The following is a 13,439-nucleotide window of genomic DNA, read 5'->3' as shown; positions in this document are numbered from 1 at the left end:
AAGCTCACGCTGACAGCGCCGCGAGGGTCACGATGGGCGCATCAAGCCAACGGAGCGTGCGAAAAGAGCGTCGGAAGTAGTATGTATGTAGCCCTGGCCGTTGCGAGGGGAATTCAGGGCCCGGCGGCGGAAGTGGTCGTGGAGGAGGTCGACCGAGTTGGGGACTTGGGGTCAAGGGCTGCCGCCAATAATCGCACTGTCTCGCATGCCTAGACCCGCTTTCAGGGTTCGACGGTTCGCCAGTATTTACTATGGTTGCTGCCATATGTTTTGTAAAATGTGGGTCTCGTGGCTGTGCCGATGCTACCAATCAGAGCCCAGACGTAAAGAAAATGGGCCAACCAGCAGTCGCCCGTCTGCTGACGTGTGTTGCGGGCATTTACAAAATATATGGCTTCAACCACAGTATTTATTTACCACACCAAACGACTTATTTAACCCGTTCAGACAGGTCCACCGTCCGCGAACCAGCGGCCCAGCAACGCAGCCGATGGCAGATAAGTAGATTGAGACTGCGTGCGCGAGTCTACGCATGCAAAGCGAACTGGGCTTGTATTCGACATAACTCCACCTCGATGCGGGCCGTCGCGGGCACAGAGTCTTGCAGGTTGCACTGCGCGCACGGCTAGTGGGAGGGCATGCAACAGGAGCGTACGAGGTGGAGAAGTGGTCTGTTCATTCCTCTCATAGTCTACTCCGTACTGTACTGTATGTACTACTTGACTAGCAACTTGCGCAAGGCAGCGGAAACAGACCCATTGCTGGCTGCGTCGAGCCGTAGACACTGAAGAGGCGACAGAGATGAACGATCCGCAATTGTCTTCGTTTCGAAAAATGCAGTCCTTTGGAAAGCCAATGACTCCGCGGTCATCAGTACTGAGTAAACACTGCAGTCTTGTGTTTGGATTTCCCAACTCAGGGGTCGGCATCTGTGCCTGTCAATCCATCCCAAAGCCGACGTGCCAAGACCAGCGCCACACGGTGGCTTGTACCATCACATGCGTCATCTCCTCCACCCTCAGCACCACCAGCTTGTTTCCCCACAAACTCAACCTCATTCTTCTTTCCCAACGTGTATCGTGACATAGCACGTTTCTGCAACACTCCCAGCAAGGCTTCCGGCAGATCCCAGACCAAAATCAGCCATGTGGACCCGGCCGAGATACCACGCGTGAACTCGGAATCCCACCGTCTGAAAGCGGCTGTGGCTGTGCGGCCTACTAGTACTCCAACACAGTATAATCTCTACCACGCTGTTGAGTTGACGTCAATACCATCTCGCCATGAGCAAGCAGGAAGCAAAACACCTCGCCAATCGGGACGAGCCCATTCCAGTCGTCACTGTCTCGTCGGAGGTAGGCCAGTCTGCCCCGGCAACACCCAGGAAGCACTATGCATCCGAGCATCATCTCAGTCCCAACAAGCTTAAAAGCAAGCTTGGATCACTAGGTGATATTGCTGGGCTGGAGTCACCGAGTAGAGTATCGGACAAGCTCTTCACCATGTATGCCGCCCGGAGACAGCGTCTCTTTATCCCATGGCCCCTTCTGACCCTTCACAGGCTCCTCTCCCAAGTCCTTCCCCCTGAAGACTACTCCCTAGATGGGCAACCCTCCCCATCCATCAAAGACGGGCGCTCACGCACCTACGTTGAGCGTCCCGCCTTCAGCCTCCCTGTCATGTCCTCCAACTTCCGCCGATTCAATGCCCGTATAGGCGTAGCCTTCATCTTTCAAAACCAACTCATCCGTCTCTTCACATGGGCCGTTCCCACTCAAACCCTCTCCTTCCTCGCAGTGTACACCTTCATCTGTCTCGACCCTCCTCTCGCCCTCATCCTGCCCCTAGCTGGTATCCTCTTCTTCATCATGGTCCCCGCCTTCCTAACCCGTCACCCCCCAGCACCCACATCCCTCCCAACAGACCTTTACCCACTCTCTGGGCCTCCCCTGGCCGCCGCGCAAACCATCCGGCCCACCCCCGAGCTGAGCAAAGATTTCTTCCGCAATATGCGCGACCTGCAAAACTGCATGGAAGACTTCTCCCGCGCCCACGACGCCGTCATCGCCTTCGCCACGCCCCTCACCAACTTTTCCAACGAAGCTCTATCCTCGACCATCTACATGATACTCCTGGTAACCTCCTGCACGCTTTTCATCTCTGCACACCTCCTCCCTTGGCGCTATATCTTCCTCCTTCTCGGCTATGTTGTAACCCTCATCGGCCACCCCACAATCCAAGACCTCCTTTCCTCGCCACCGGCTTCAGACTACCTCTCCGACATGCAATACCGCGTCCGTGCCTCCCTCCTCACTCTAAGCAAGTCGGACATCCAACTCGCCTCTACCTCTTCCGACCCTGGCTTCGAAACCCGCGAAGTCGAAATCTTTGAGCTGCAACATCGTCCCTTGCACGACATACACGGCGTCTATGAGCCGTATCTGTTCAGCCCGAGCCCGTATGCGCCGCTGAGTCCGGCGCGAGTGGCGGGCGATAGACCCAGGGGTGCACCGTTTTTCGAAGATGTGCTGCCACCTAGAGGTTGGAGGTGGAGAGATAAAAAGTGGACGCTGGACTTGATGAGTAAGGAGTGGGTGGAGGAGCGGTGTGTAACGGGGGTGGAGGTGGAGGTGGAAGGGGAGAGGTGGGTTACTGATTTGTTTTATGAAGAAGGAGGAGAGGGGGGAGATCAACGATGGAGTGGAGGTAAGGGGACAGAGACTGGCAGGAGGGACCCAGCGGGCAAAGAGGGGCAGGAAAGGCAAAGAGAAGTGTTGGTGAGCCCCTGGGAGCGGCCGAACAGGGAGGCCAGGAAGGGGGAGTGGAGACGGAGGAGATGGGTTAGAATGGTTGAGAGGATGCCGGTGCTGGAGAATGATGCATGATGTGAGGTGCATAGGATGTACCATACTATTCAGCTTGCTATCGCCTACGACCGACTGTTGTCCAAGGCCGCTCTTGCAATGTGCAAGTTGCCAGCTTTTACTTCTTCTTGCGCTTGTCATAACCAAGCGTAGTAAAACCGTCAATTCGACTTTGTCTCGCGCACTCCAAAAGGCACATGTACCCGATATGGTACATATGTACTTACCCGAAATAGCTTTTGTATTACTGTGGTACACGCGGCACGGCGCACGGACCAGCGAACTTCAGTTCAGTGACGTCGCCTCTGAGGCTTGGAGCAACGTTCGTAATTCATGAGGTGGGCAGTACTTCGGCGTGCTTGCCCAACTCCACCATCGGTTCTCTTTCACCCTAGTTGACTCAATTATACTGGAGGCGCTCTTGTGTCCCTTTGCATTCCGTCCTGAAACATACTCTACTTAGAATACCTACCTACTAGCTTGATAGGAGGACTCCTCCTGCTTGCCTCTATCGCCTCATACTTCCCTTTGTAATCTCGTAACCTCCTTGATAGCTCCGAGCAGCGACGACCAGTTCGCAATGTCGTCCAGAGGATACCAGCAATATGAGGGTAACCCTTACGGCCAAGCCGAAGCGGGCTACGGACAGAGCAATCCATATGGCGGAGAGGCTCTGAATGCGCCGAGTGGTTACGGAGCTTCGAATCCGTACGGCGGTGGCCCAGATATCCATGGCGAGCAGTCCTCAAACCCATACGGCGGATCCGTATGACGTCTTCTTCTAGTCCTGAAGCTAGGATCTGATCTTGAATCCAGTACACTGAAACATTGCAACCGCCTCCCCCCCTCACCAACCAGCAGACCAACTACTCGCAGTCGTCCCAGTATTCCGCGCCCCAGGAACCTATGCAAACCGCGCCTCCTACGAATCTCACCGGCGCACCTCTTCCCCTACAAGACTTCCTCGGCCGCATCGATGGCGTCAAGCGCCGCATAGGGCACCTCAGCTCCAGCATCCAGGAGATCGCAAGTGTCCACCAGAGACTATTGTCATCAACGGATGCACAAGCGTCTAGCCAACTTGAAGCTCTTATAACAGACACCCAAGTGCGCAACACGCAGATCAAAGACGAGATCAAGTTCCTGGAGCGCGATGCTGCACGGGATCCGTCGAATAGCTCGAAGCGATCGCAGATTGAGGCCGTGAAGCGCTCCTTCAAGAGCCAGCTAGACGACTTCTACGCGGAAGAATCGAGCTATTCGAAGCGCTACCGTGAGGCGATTGCGAGGCAGTACCGCATCGTGAACCCTGAAGCAACGGAGGAGGAAGTCCAGGAGGCGGCGAATGCTGACTGGGGCGAGGAAGGCATCTTCACGCAAGCTGTACGTTATATATGAGGCAGTGAATTGGGAATCCCATCTAACGACATCAACAGCTCAAGACCAACCGCACAGGGCAAGCCGCCAGCGTCCTCGGCGCCGTCCGCGCCCGCCACAACGACATCCAGCGCATCGAGAAGACGATGGCGGAGCTGTCCCTCCTCTTCCAACAACTCGACGAACAAGTCGTCTACCAGCAGACGGCCGTCGACCAAACCGAGGAAATGACGCATCAAGTCGTCGACGACAACAAGGCGGCGCATGAGCAGCTCGATCGCGGGATCCAGCACGCAAGACGCGCGCGCAAGCTCAAGTGGTGGATGCTGATCATCGTCGTGTTGATTATTTGTATCTTGGCGCTGGTTTTGGGACTGGTGTTTGGGTTGAAGAATAATGGGTAGCAGTAAGAGGAGCAATGATACTGGTCAGTAAAAAATGGCGAGAGACACTAGGAGATGATGGAAGTGATATGTGTGTATACGATCGTGGGATGCAAAGGTTGGGTATGCATGGCTAATATGCACTGTGTACGGGGAGAGGATAATCGGGATGTGGACATGAATGTAATTGGACATGAGGTATTCTATAGATAGGTGGGTGCCACGATCACGACACTCTCTCATAATAATAGTTTGCTTCTATTTTCTTTCTGCCTTGGACCTGGATCAACGGTAACTCATCTTCCAGTATCAAGTCGACCCACCAACAAAGTCAAACACCGCGTCGAGCACGCAAGTCTGATCATTACAGAGTAGCCTTAATTTCTCAATCAACTCGTCCAATGCTAATTAAGGCAGTACAATTTGCAAGTCAGCCCACAAATCATATTGTTAGATCACCCCTACCCCACATAACCACTCCCTCCAAAACAAGACGCACGCCAAACTACCACTAAATCTAACCCGATCACCTGTCCATCGCCTCCACACCTGCTCCACCGACGCGTATACACACGCTGAAGTTACTTTTCCTTGTGATTCTTGGCGGACCGCGTTTGCACTTTGCGTCCACTGTGGAACTGGTATGCGTGGTGTGGACCAATCAGAGAAGGGAAGGGTGGATGAAGTAATGTCGATGGGGTAGTGCAATGGTGGTGCAAGGAAAAGAGTTTGTTGAGAGGCAGGAGGGGGGAGTCTTGGAAAGAGATGTAAGGACCTGTTTTCGAGGTTGCCTTTTCAAAGGTGATATCGTCTTCTTTCGCTGCTTCTGGCAGCAGTTCTACCCTACTACTTCACTTTCGCTTTCCCCTCCACCTCTTGTATTTACTCCTTCGTTCTTTCCATACTGGTGACGAAGCGGTCGTCATTGCTCTACACAGAGCATTCCTTGTTTACCCACTCCGCTTACTGCTTGCTCCATTCACTCGCTTTTCCCTGAAAACCTGAGTGCTTCCCAGGAGAGAAAGTCTCGTGTCCATTGATTCTCCGGACGACTAGATCCTTTATCAAGACCATTTCGTCATACGTTATCACTTCTCCTCGCATCTGATTCTCTCATCACTGTGGAAATGAAGGGCGTTGCGGCTTTCGCTGCCGGTCTGGCGGGGCTGTTTGCTGCGGTGGAGGCTTCACCTGCGGCTCCACAAGGCAAGCGTACGGGTGGAATCACGCCGGTAACAGTTAAGGGGAATGGTGAGTTGGAGAGGGGAATGCGGGATTTGGAGTGATGACTGATGGGAATAGCGTTCTTTGCGGGGGATCAGAGGTTCTATATTCGGGGTGTGGATTACCAGCCTGGTGAGTAATTCGGCCTACCTTTCCGCTCCAGATAGGAGAATTGAGTGAACTGACAAAATCAGGCGGAGCATCCGATGCTAAGGACCCGATTGCCGACGTCGAAGGCTGCAAGCGCGACGTCGAGAAGTTCAAGGAGCTGGGCCTCAACACTATCCGCGTGTACACGGTCGACAACACGGCCAACCACGACGAGTGCATGAAGGCTCTCGCCGACGCGGGCATCTACGTTGCTCTGGACCTCAACACGCCGCTGTATTCGCTCAACCGCGCCAATCCTCAAAAGTCGTACAACAAGGTGTATCTGCAGAGCCTCTTTGCTACCGTCGACGTTTTCCAGAAGTACGACAACACTCTGCTGTTCTTCTCGGGGAACGAGGTCATTAATGATGATGCCACCACCTCGTGTGCTCCCTATGTGAAGGCGGTAACCAGGGATGTCAAGTCGTATATCAATAGCCGGGGCTATCGGAAGATTCCCGTCGGATACTCTGCAGCGGACGTGGACTCGAATCGCTTCGAGATGGCGCAGTACATGAACTGCGGGCCGGATTCGGTGCGCAGCGACTTCTTTGCTTTTAATGATTATTCGTGGTGCGATCCGAGTTCATTTGAGGTGTCGGGCTGGGACCAGAAGGTCGAGAAGTACAAGGATTATGGGATCCCTCTTTTGTAAGTCCTGCACTTGTCGATATGATGACCTACACTGACGGTTCCTAGCTTGTCTGAGTACGGCTGCAATACCAACAAGCGCCAGTTTGGCGAAATCGCCTCCCTTTACAGCGAAGCCATGACGCCTGTCTACTCGGGCGGCCTCGTCTACGAATACTCCGAAGAAGGTAGCAGATACGGGCTCGTCGATATCGACGGTGGCAGTGTCAAGGAGCTCGCCGATTTCTCGGCCCTGAAAGCGGCCTTCGCGAATACCACGAGCCCCAAGGGAGATGGCGGTTACAAGCCCCAAGGAGGAACGTCCCCATGCCCGAAGAAATCGGAGAGATGGGAAGTCGATCTTGCAGATGATGAGCTGCCGAAGCTGCCGAAGGGGGCGGAGCCGCTTTTCAAGGGGGGAGCCGGGAAGGGTCCTGGTCTTGAGGGGGCGGGAAGTCAGGAGGCGGGTAGCAGTGACCAGAACATTGGGCCTGCGGGAGACGGGACGGTGACGGATAATAACGGTGGTAAGAGTGGTGAAAAGAAGGGTGATGCGTCGTCTGTCAGAGTGGGCGTGTTGACGGTGTTGGCTGTGGCGGTGTCGGCAATGCTGCTCTTTGAGTGAGGGAGGGTGATGGATCTTATTCTTTTCGATGGATCTGGATAGAAGGACTGTCTGGTGGGTAGGCCCGTCTTTGACGGGATATTTTCTTCTGTATTAGTATCGAGGGTGCATGGGGCGTTATGTTCAGAGGCGTTCATGGGTTATCATTGGTCCCAACAGCGCTCAGATGAGTGCCAAATGGTAATATAGAGGCACAATAGACATCGTTTTCAAGGACCTCTTATTCATTTGATGGGTGGAGATATGCTCAGGGGCCAACGTTCACTCATGGTTCTTAGGGCGGGGCTTACTCATCATCTGAACCCTCCTTATCGATAAGCTCGAGAATGCGACTTCAAGATTCTACTTTGCGACCCCGCGGTTTGCGCCTACAGCTACTACAGCTCTCTCCTTAATACCCTCGTCCCACTCTTCTTTTACTTAATTGCACGCAGTATGCCGCGCGATCCCTTGATTGGTCTCGTAGGCAAACCCTCATCGGGGAAGTCGACCACGCTGAATAGGTGCGTCTTGAACTATCCCGCTAGTTTTTGTAGCTATTCCATGGGGTTGAATGGGTTCTAAGATGGCATTTGCTGTTTAGTTTGACGGATGCCACGTCCAAAGTCGGTCCGTGAGAAACCGCAATCGTCGATGTATATCTGAAATAGAAGGATCTGACATTCAATCGTAGGCAATTTCCCGTAAGCCACCACACTCTCTCCCCTCCTCCGAGCTCCCCACGCACCGAGACAACAATCTCCAATCTCTGACACTGCGCGATGCATGAAGCTTCACGACCATCGACCCGCAACGCGCCATCGGCTACCTCCAGATCTCGTGCGCGTGCGCGCGGCACAACCTCACGGAGCGGTGCAAACCGAATTACGGCTCGTGCGTCGATGGGCGGAGGAGCGTGCCGATCGAGTTGCTGGATGTGGCGGGGTTGGTGCCTGGGGCGCATATGGGGAAGGGGTTGGGGAATCGGTTCCTGGATGATTTGAGGCATGCGGATGCGTTGGTGCATGTGGTGGATGTTAGTGGGACGACGGATGCGGAGGGTATGTGATTTTCCGAGCGTGGAAATGAGAGGGGGAGGGGAGAGTAGATGGCGGAGGGGAGGCAATGGGGAGGGGGGATTGGGAATAGGACGAGAGCTAACGGGCATAGGCAAGGCGACGAGAGGGTATGATCCGAGTCAGGATATCGTGTGGTTGAGGTCCGAGATTGTGAGATGGATACAGGGGAATCTCATGGAGAAGTGGTATGTCTTCTCTTCCCTCCTTCCTGCTTTCATCCACCGCAGTACCTAGTCTCTAATTCCTCTCCAGGGGCTCAATAAAACGCCGGCACGTCGCCGTCAGTACGTCCCCACCACCCTCCCCCTCCACTCCCTTCTCCCACCCACTCACACTGCCCTAGAAGCAACAGCAGTAGAAACCCTGCAAGCGCAATTTTCAGGCTACGGCTCCACCACCGCCACCGTAGCCCGCACCCTGGACCGCCTCGCCCTCAAAGAGCCCCTCCAAGACTGGACCGACGCCACCATCGAGAAGGTCGTCAACGCATTCACCGACGAGAAATTCCCCACCGTCATCGCGCTCAACAAAATCGACCACCCGGACGCCGACAAGAACATCGCCAAGATCGCAAAACTGCACGACCCCAAATCCATCGTCCTCACCTCCGCCATCTCCGAGGTGTTTCTGAGAAAATTGGCGAAACAGGGGTACGTCAAGTACGTCGAGGGCAGCGAGTTTGTCGACACGTACGAGGATTTGGTGGAAGCGGGGGATCCTACGGGCGGAGGTTTGAAACCGCTCGATGAGAAACTCAAGGCGCGCATCGAGAATCTGAAGGATATGGTGCTGTATCGGTTCGGGTCCACGGGGGTTGTGCAGGTGCTGGCGCGCGCGGCCGAGTTGCTGGGTCTCGTGCCCGTGTTTCCTGTCAGGAATATCCACAGTTTTACGAGCGGGAGTGCGAGTTCCACGGCTGTTTTTAGGGATTGCGTGCTTGTTAAGAGGGGCACGACCGTGGGCGAGGTGTATAGGAAGGTTATGGGGGATGCGCCGTTGGCGTATGTGGAGACGGAGGGGGGGAGGAGGGTGGGTGAGGAGGATACGGTTGAGGTTGGGAGGAATGATGTACGTTCGCTCCTTTCTTTTTTTTTCCCCTCTCTTCTTGGCCTTTCGGCTTTTCCGGTAGGATCCAGGCTAATGGGTGGGTAGATTTTGTCGTTTAAGGTGGGCAGGGCTTGATGGAGGGGATATCTTCTTGGTTGCTGCTGTGGGGAAGGCGAATGTGCTGCTGTATCTGAGAACGGGGATACGTGGCTATGGGGAGAAAGGTACAGAGACAAGCGCCTTTCTTCGAGCATCGCAAGAGCAAGGAATCTTCCTGCCGTACTGTGCTAGCAGGCGGGATATCAACATGCTACGAAGGCTGATTACATCGTACCCCTTACTTGGGATGTGTCTCTGGAGTTAAATTTCCTCGACCGGGCCATGCATGCCGCAAACAAGTCAATGTCAACGAGTTCAAAACTGTGAATTCAATTCCTAAAGGCGATCCGTGCCTAACGCTCACGCCCATATCCAGCCATGGCTCTATCCAGGTTTCATGACCCACGAACCAGTGATACCCATCCCATCCCATCCCATCCAGCGGTTTATTAAACAACCATCGCCCACTCGCTGTACGTGAAGTCATTGATTCCTCCTTCCGCCACGCAGCCCTATCCCATCCAGCGGAACCTAACCGAACAGAAACAAAAACAGTAGAAATGGAAACCAGCGCAAGAACCGGGTATCTAGACGTGGGGACGTTCAAAAACGGGGCAGATATCGTTCATGATCAAAGGTCGCTCCCACCAACCGAACCGAACCGATAAACGCCCGTGGATGCAAGGTGTGTTGTCGTTCGTCGTGTACCCAACAGAGAGAGGAGAGAAAATGGGGAGAGCGTCTGAGGAAGGAAAAGAACACAGCCTAGAAGAAATGGAACAAGGGGAAAAGAAATGGAAATGAAGCCCAACACGCAGGCCAGCGCGCGTGCAGATAGTGTAGTCACCCAGCCCGCTTCCTCGCCACGTTGAGTGGCGATTGACCAGGCATAACATATTCAGTGGATGGATGGCTTTCAAACGAGCTCCATCCTCGCGCCGAAGAAATTCTCACTCATGCGCCGCGCGGCGCTCTTCTCCCTCTGCCGAATGGACCCGACATCGCTCTCGTCGTCGCTGTCGCAATAATCCGCATCCAGGCTCGTCTCCCTCTCCCGCAAGTCCACCACATCGTCCGCATCCACCACATCTTCCGGATGATCAATCACCATATTATCCAGCTCGTCGCTCTCGCCGTAATACTGCAGACCGCGCCGAGCGCGATGGCCGAGCCAGTACTCTGTGCGCTTCCTACTAGCGGCATTGGGACTGGACTCGTACTGCGACTGCTTGAAGCGCGTCATGAGGGAGACGGCGGGAGCGGGACTACTCGAGAGGGCGCTTATCCCTCGCAGGTAGAAGTAGCAGACGCGCTTGCGCTCCTTGTTGAAGAGGAAGTGGTGGTGCGTCCAGATGGCGCCGTCGTCGGCGAACGGGTCGTCCGTCGGCTCCCACGCGTAGAATTCGCAGTTCTTCAGGTCGATTTCGCTGTCCAGCAGCTGCCAGGAGCGCGGGTTCCAGACGGGTGAGCCGAGCGGCGTGATGGTGCCCGGTGAGAGGTTTTGGGTGTAGAATTGCGGGCGCAGGTTGCGCATGGCCGTGTCGATGGTGCGCATGAACTCGTGCATGGTTTCGCGGCGGAACTCGTCCGTGTTGAGCGTGTTGGCGAAGTCGTAGTCGACGTGCGTCGCGTTGAGGGTGGCGATGAAGTAGGCGAATTTGTGTCGGTTGCATGGCTCCTTGAAGCTGCCAAAGGGCGTGTTCCGGTCGAGGTTCATCTCGGCGGCGAGTTGTGGGGACATGGACATGCCTTTCACGGCATCTTCCAGCTCCTTGTACCTCTCTTCTAGGGTGGTCTCGATGCGCTTGTACAGCTTCTTGTCGCTACCGGCGGCCTTGATGGTGTAGAGGTCGCAGCCGCCGAGGACGGCGGTGTCGTCGGTGTCGAAATTGAGGGCTTGATTCACCTCGTGGAGCGTGCAGAGATCTAGGTACTGAATATGACGTTAGCCGCGGGTATAGCGTAGGCCCAGGGGTGAACCAAGGTACCTTCATGGTGCCGCTGTGGAGCTATTGTTGTCGCGATAACGAATATTGATGTGATTGCGAAGCTCTAATGCTGATATGGGCCGTTCCCAGGTGGATTCCAGGGTACGCGACACTGGCGGAATCGGATATGCTTTGTTTCGGGCAGGGAAGGCGTGCGCGAACCAGGGCAACTCGTAGATACTGCTCAAGGCTGGCTGCGGAGAGCTGTGAATGCAAGTTGCTCGGCCAGACGGACGTCTAGCAGGCAGATGGCATATATGAAATGAGAACGGTAAGCGATAACGGTCCGGGGAGGGTGTGGTGGAGTGATGATGGGCGTTGCGACAGTCGGACTTGGTGGTGAGCTGGGCCTTGGCAGGTGTGATGCGTTTGTTGCCCTTGATTGGCCAGTCGCTGGAATGCGATTCGACCAGCGATATCGTTGAAAGCGGGCAGATGGGCAGCGTGCGACTCGTCAATTGGCTTTTGGGGTTGGAGAACCGTCGAGAGTTTGCGTTATGATTGCGCTGAGGTTGTTAGTGCGTCAGTCCCCCTCTTGTGCACCTCCCTCCCATTGGAGTTGGGATGGTATAATATCGGTCGTCAGACTTGCGATTGCGGGTTACGTAACGGCGAGATGAGCTGAGTCTTGCCTGTGCGTTAGAAACGACATCAAAAAGCTAGGCATGTTCACTCAAAGGAAAGAATCAAAGGCACAAGTCTCGATGCATGACACAATCATCACGTTCGAGCCTCTCAAGTCCTCATGAGCCAAACCTAGCTGATGCCGGAAGAAAACCCAGCCGTCGCGGTTTGTATTGAGATTGAGTAAGAGTACAGCCATCGCTACTTGCTCAACAAGGCAGAGTAGCAGGTGGTGCATTTCTCCATGTCTCCATCCGTCGTCTCCGTCGTCTTCCCTGACGTTGCCCAACCGATGCCCTGGCCCTGATCCGTCTGTTGGACCTGAACAGCCCGCATCATCATCCCCGACTGTTCGATAGAGGGGTATACCGCTGTCAGATTTGCGCTCCACAACGCCATCCAGTGTGCATAGCACATGGGTTTTGATGCTGCCAAATGTCGTAGTGTGAACATGGTTCATCACATAAATCCGCTTTCTCGAAGCAAGTTGTCGAATTGTTCGGCTTCCTAGGCAGAAGAGAAGAGGCGCACGATTAGCAATGAGCCGGAAACAACGTAACATCGATGGAGGGCCCCTGAGCCTCGGAGAGCCACTGTGCGCTGCAGCTGCGTCTGGACGAGCATCTACATGATCTTTGTGACAATGTCGTCCTCGGCCTGGCCAGCATAAGGTGCGTCAGCGATGCTGAGCTCATGGCGGGACGGTGCTGGGTAATACTCGGCATGGTGGGCAGACAGTCAGACACTCACCTCCATGTCTTCCAGACTGTCCTGCTGGCCTATGCACCTCAAGACATTCTTCTTGCTACTCTCCTGGAGCTCCCCGGCAAGCAAAAGTTCGTCGAGGATGAAGTAGGCCTTTTGGAAGTTGAAGATGATGTCCAGCTCGCACACGTTGCCGTAGTACTTGTCCATCTGTTCTACATAGCGGTGCACAATCTCGAGGGTGATGAGCTCGTTATCCGTAGCATCGCAGCCGGCGATGAAGAAAAGGGAAGCATAGCGACGGTATACGACTTTGGTATCTGGCAATCTTTGTTGGTCTTATGCTGCGAAACGGGGGAACACACTGACCCTTGTACTCTAAGAAATTGCACATGCGAGTGCGGCGAGCGAGGACGAGCTGCGACACATCCTTCACGATCTTGGCTTTGTCTTTCGGCGCGAGGGTGGTGAACCACTTCGCCAGGCGCTGCGGTGAAGGTTGAGATTAGGTTACGGAGGCAGGGGAGGCGCAGAGACGTACCACCTTGCCCTGCCGTGAGAGCAGGATCAAATATCTGAGAATTTGTTAGCTGCTGTAAGTAGCAAGGTAGTGGTTGTGCTCACTTGATGGCCATGGTTGGGTTGGTGAGGAGGAGAATCGGAGG

General features: G+C 54.6%; 5 protein-coding genes across 5 annotated transcripts; 4 read left to right on the top strand and 1 right to left on the bottom strand.

Moving 5' to 3' along the window:
- The first annotated feature begins 982 nt into the window (after positions 1–982).
- EI97DRAFT_208531 (Pex24p-domain-containing protein) lies at positions 983–2,955 on the top strand. The gene is made up of 2 exons (XM_033793749.1): positions 983–1,504; positions 1,562–2,955. Exons 1-2 carry the CDS (start codon positions 1,284–1,286, stop codon positions 2,883–2,885), a joined length of 1,545 nt encoding a protein of 514 aa, XP_033650072.1. The 5' UTR covers positions 983–1,283; the 3' UTR covers positions 2,886–2,955.
- Positions 2,956–3,444: 489 nt separating this feature from the next.
- On the top strand, positions 3,445–4,645 carry EI97DRAFT_385646 (t-SNARE; the record flags this gene model as incomplete). Its single annotated transcript, XM_033796028.1, has 3 exons — positions 3,445–3,630; positions 3,726–4,247; positions 4,301–4,645. 3 exons carry the CDS (start codon positions 3,445–3,447, stop codon positions 4,643–4,645), a joined length of 1,053 nt encoding a protein of 350 aa, XP_033650071.1.
- Positions 4,646–5,643: 998 nt separating this feature from the next.
- Positions 5,644–7,487, top strand: EI97DRAFT_208464 (beta-glucanosyltransferase). The gene is made up of 4 exons (XM_033793748.1): positions 5,644–5,875; positions 5,927–5,980; positions 6,043–6,649; positions 6,698–7,487. The coding sequence occupies exons 1-4, from the start codon at positions 5,752–5,754 to the stop codon at positions 7,251–7,253; spliced, it is 1,341 nt and encodes a 446-aa protein (XP_033650070.1). The 5' UTR covers positions 5,644–5,751; the 3' UTR covers positions 7,254–7,487.
- A 201-nt stretch (positions 7,488–7,688) lies between these two features.
- EI97DRAFT_385642 (GTP-binding protein-like protein) lies at positions 7,689–9,493 on the top strand (the record flags this gene model as incomplete). The annotated part of the gene is made up of 7 exons (XM_033796027.1): positions 7,689–7,756; positions 7,837–7,866; positions 8,025–8,293; positions 8,403–8,496; positions 8,564–8,595; positions 8,655–9,379; positions 9,464–9,493. 7 exons carry the CDS (start codon positions 7,689–7,691, stop codon positions 9,491–9,493), a joined length of 1,248 nt encoding a protein of 415 aa, XP_033650069.1.
- An 880-nt stretch (positions 9,494–10,373) lies between these two features.
- Positions 10,374–13,409, bottom strand: EI97DRAFT_453002 (uncharacterized protein; the record flags this gene model as incomplete). The annotated part of the gene is made up of 5 exons (XM_033800436.1): positions 10,374–11,390; positions 12,820–13,094; positions 13,144–13,261; positions 13,316–13,349; positions 13,399–13,409. 5 exons carry the CDS (start codon positions 13,407–13,409, stop codon positions 10,374–10,376), a joined length of 1,455 nt encoding a protein of 484 aa, XP_033650068.1.
- Between the last annotated feature and the right edge of the window lie 30 nt (positions 13,410–13,439).

Source organism: Westerdykella ornata (genome assembly GCF_010094085.1).
Source record: "Westerdykella ornata strain CBS 379.55 unplaced genomic scaffold EI97scaffold_37, whole genome shotgun sequence".
Classification (NCBI taxonomy): domain Eukaryota; kingdom Fungi; phylum Ascomycota; class Dothideomycetes; order Pleosporales; family Sporormiaceae; genus Westerdykella; species Westerdykella ornata.
Note: the sequence above shows the minus strand (reverse complement) of the source record. Positions and strands in the feature narration are given on the sequence as shown.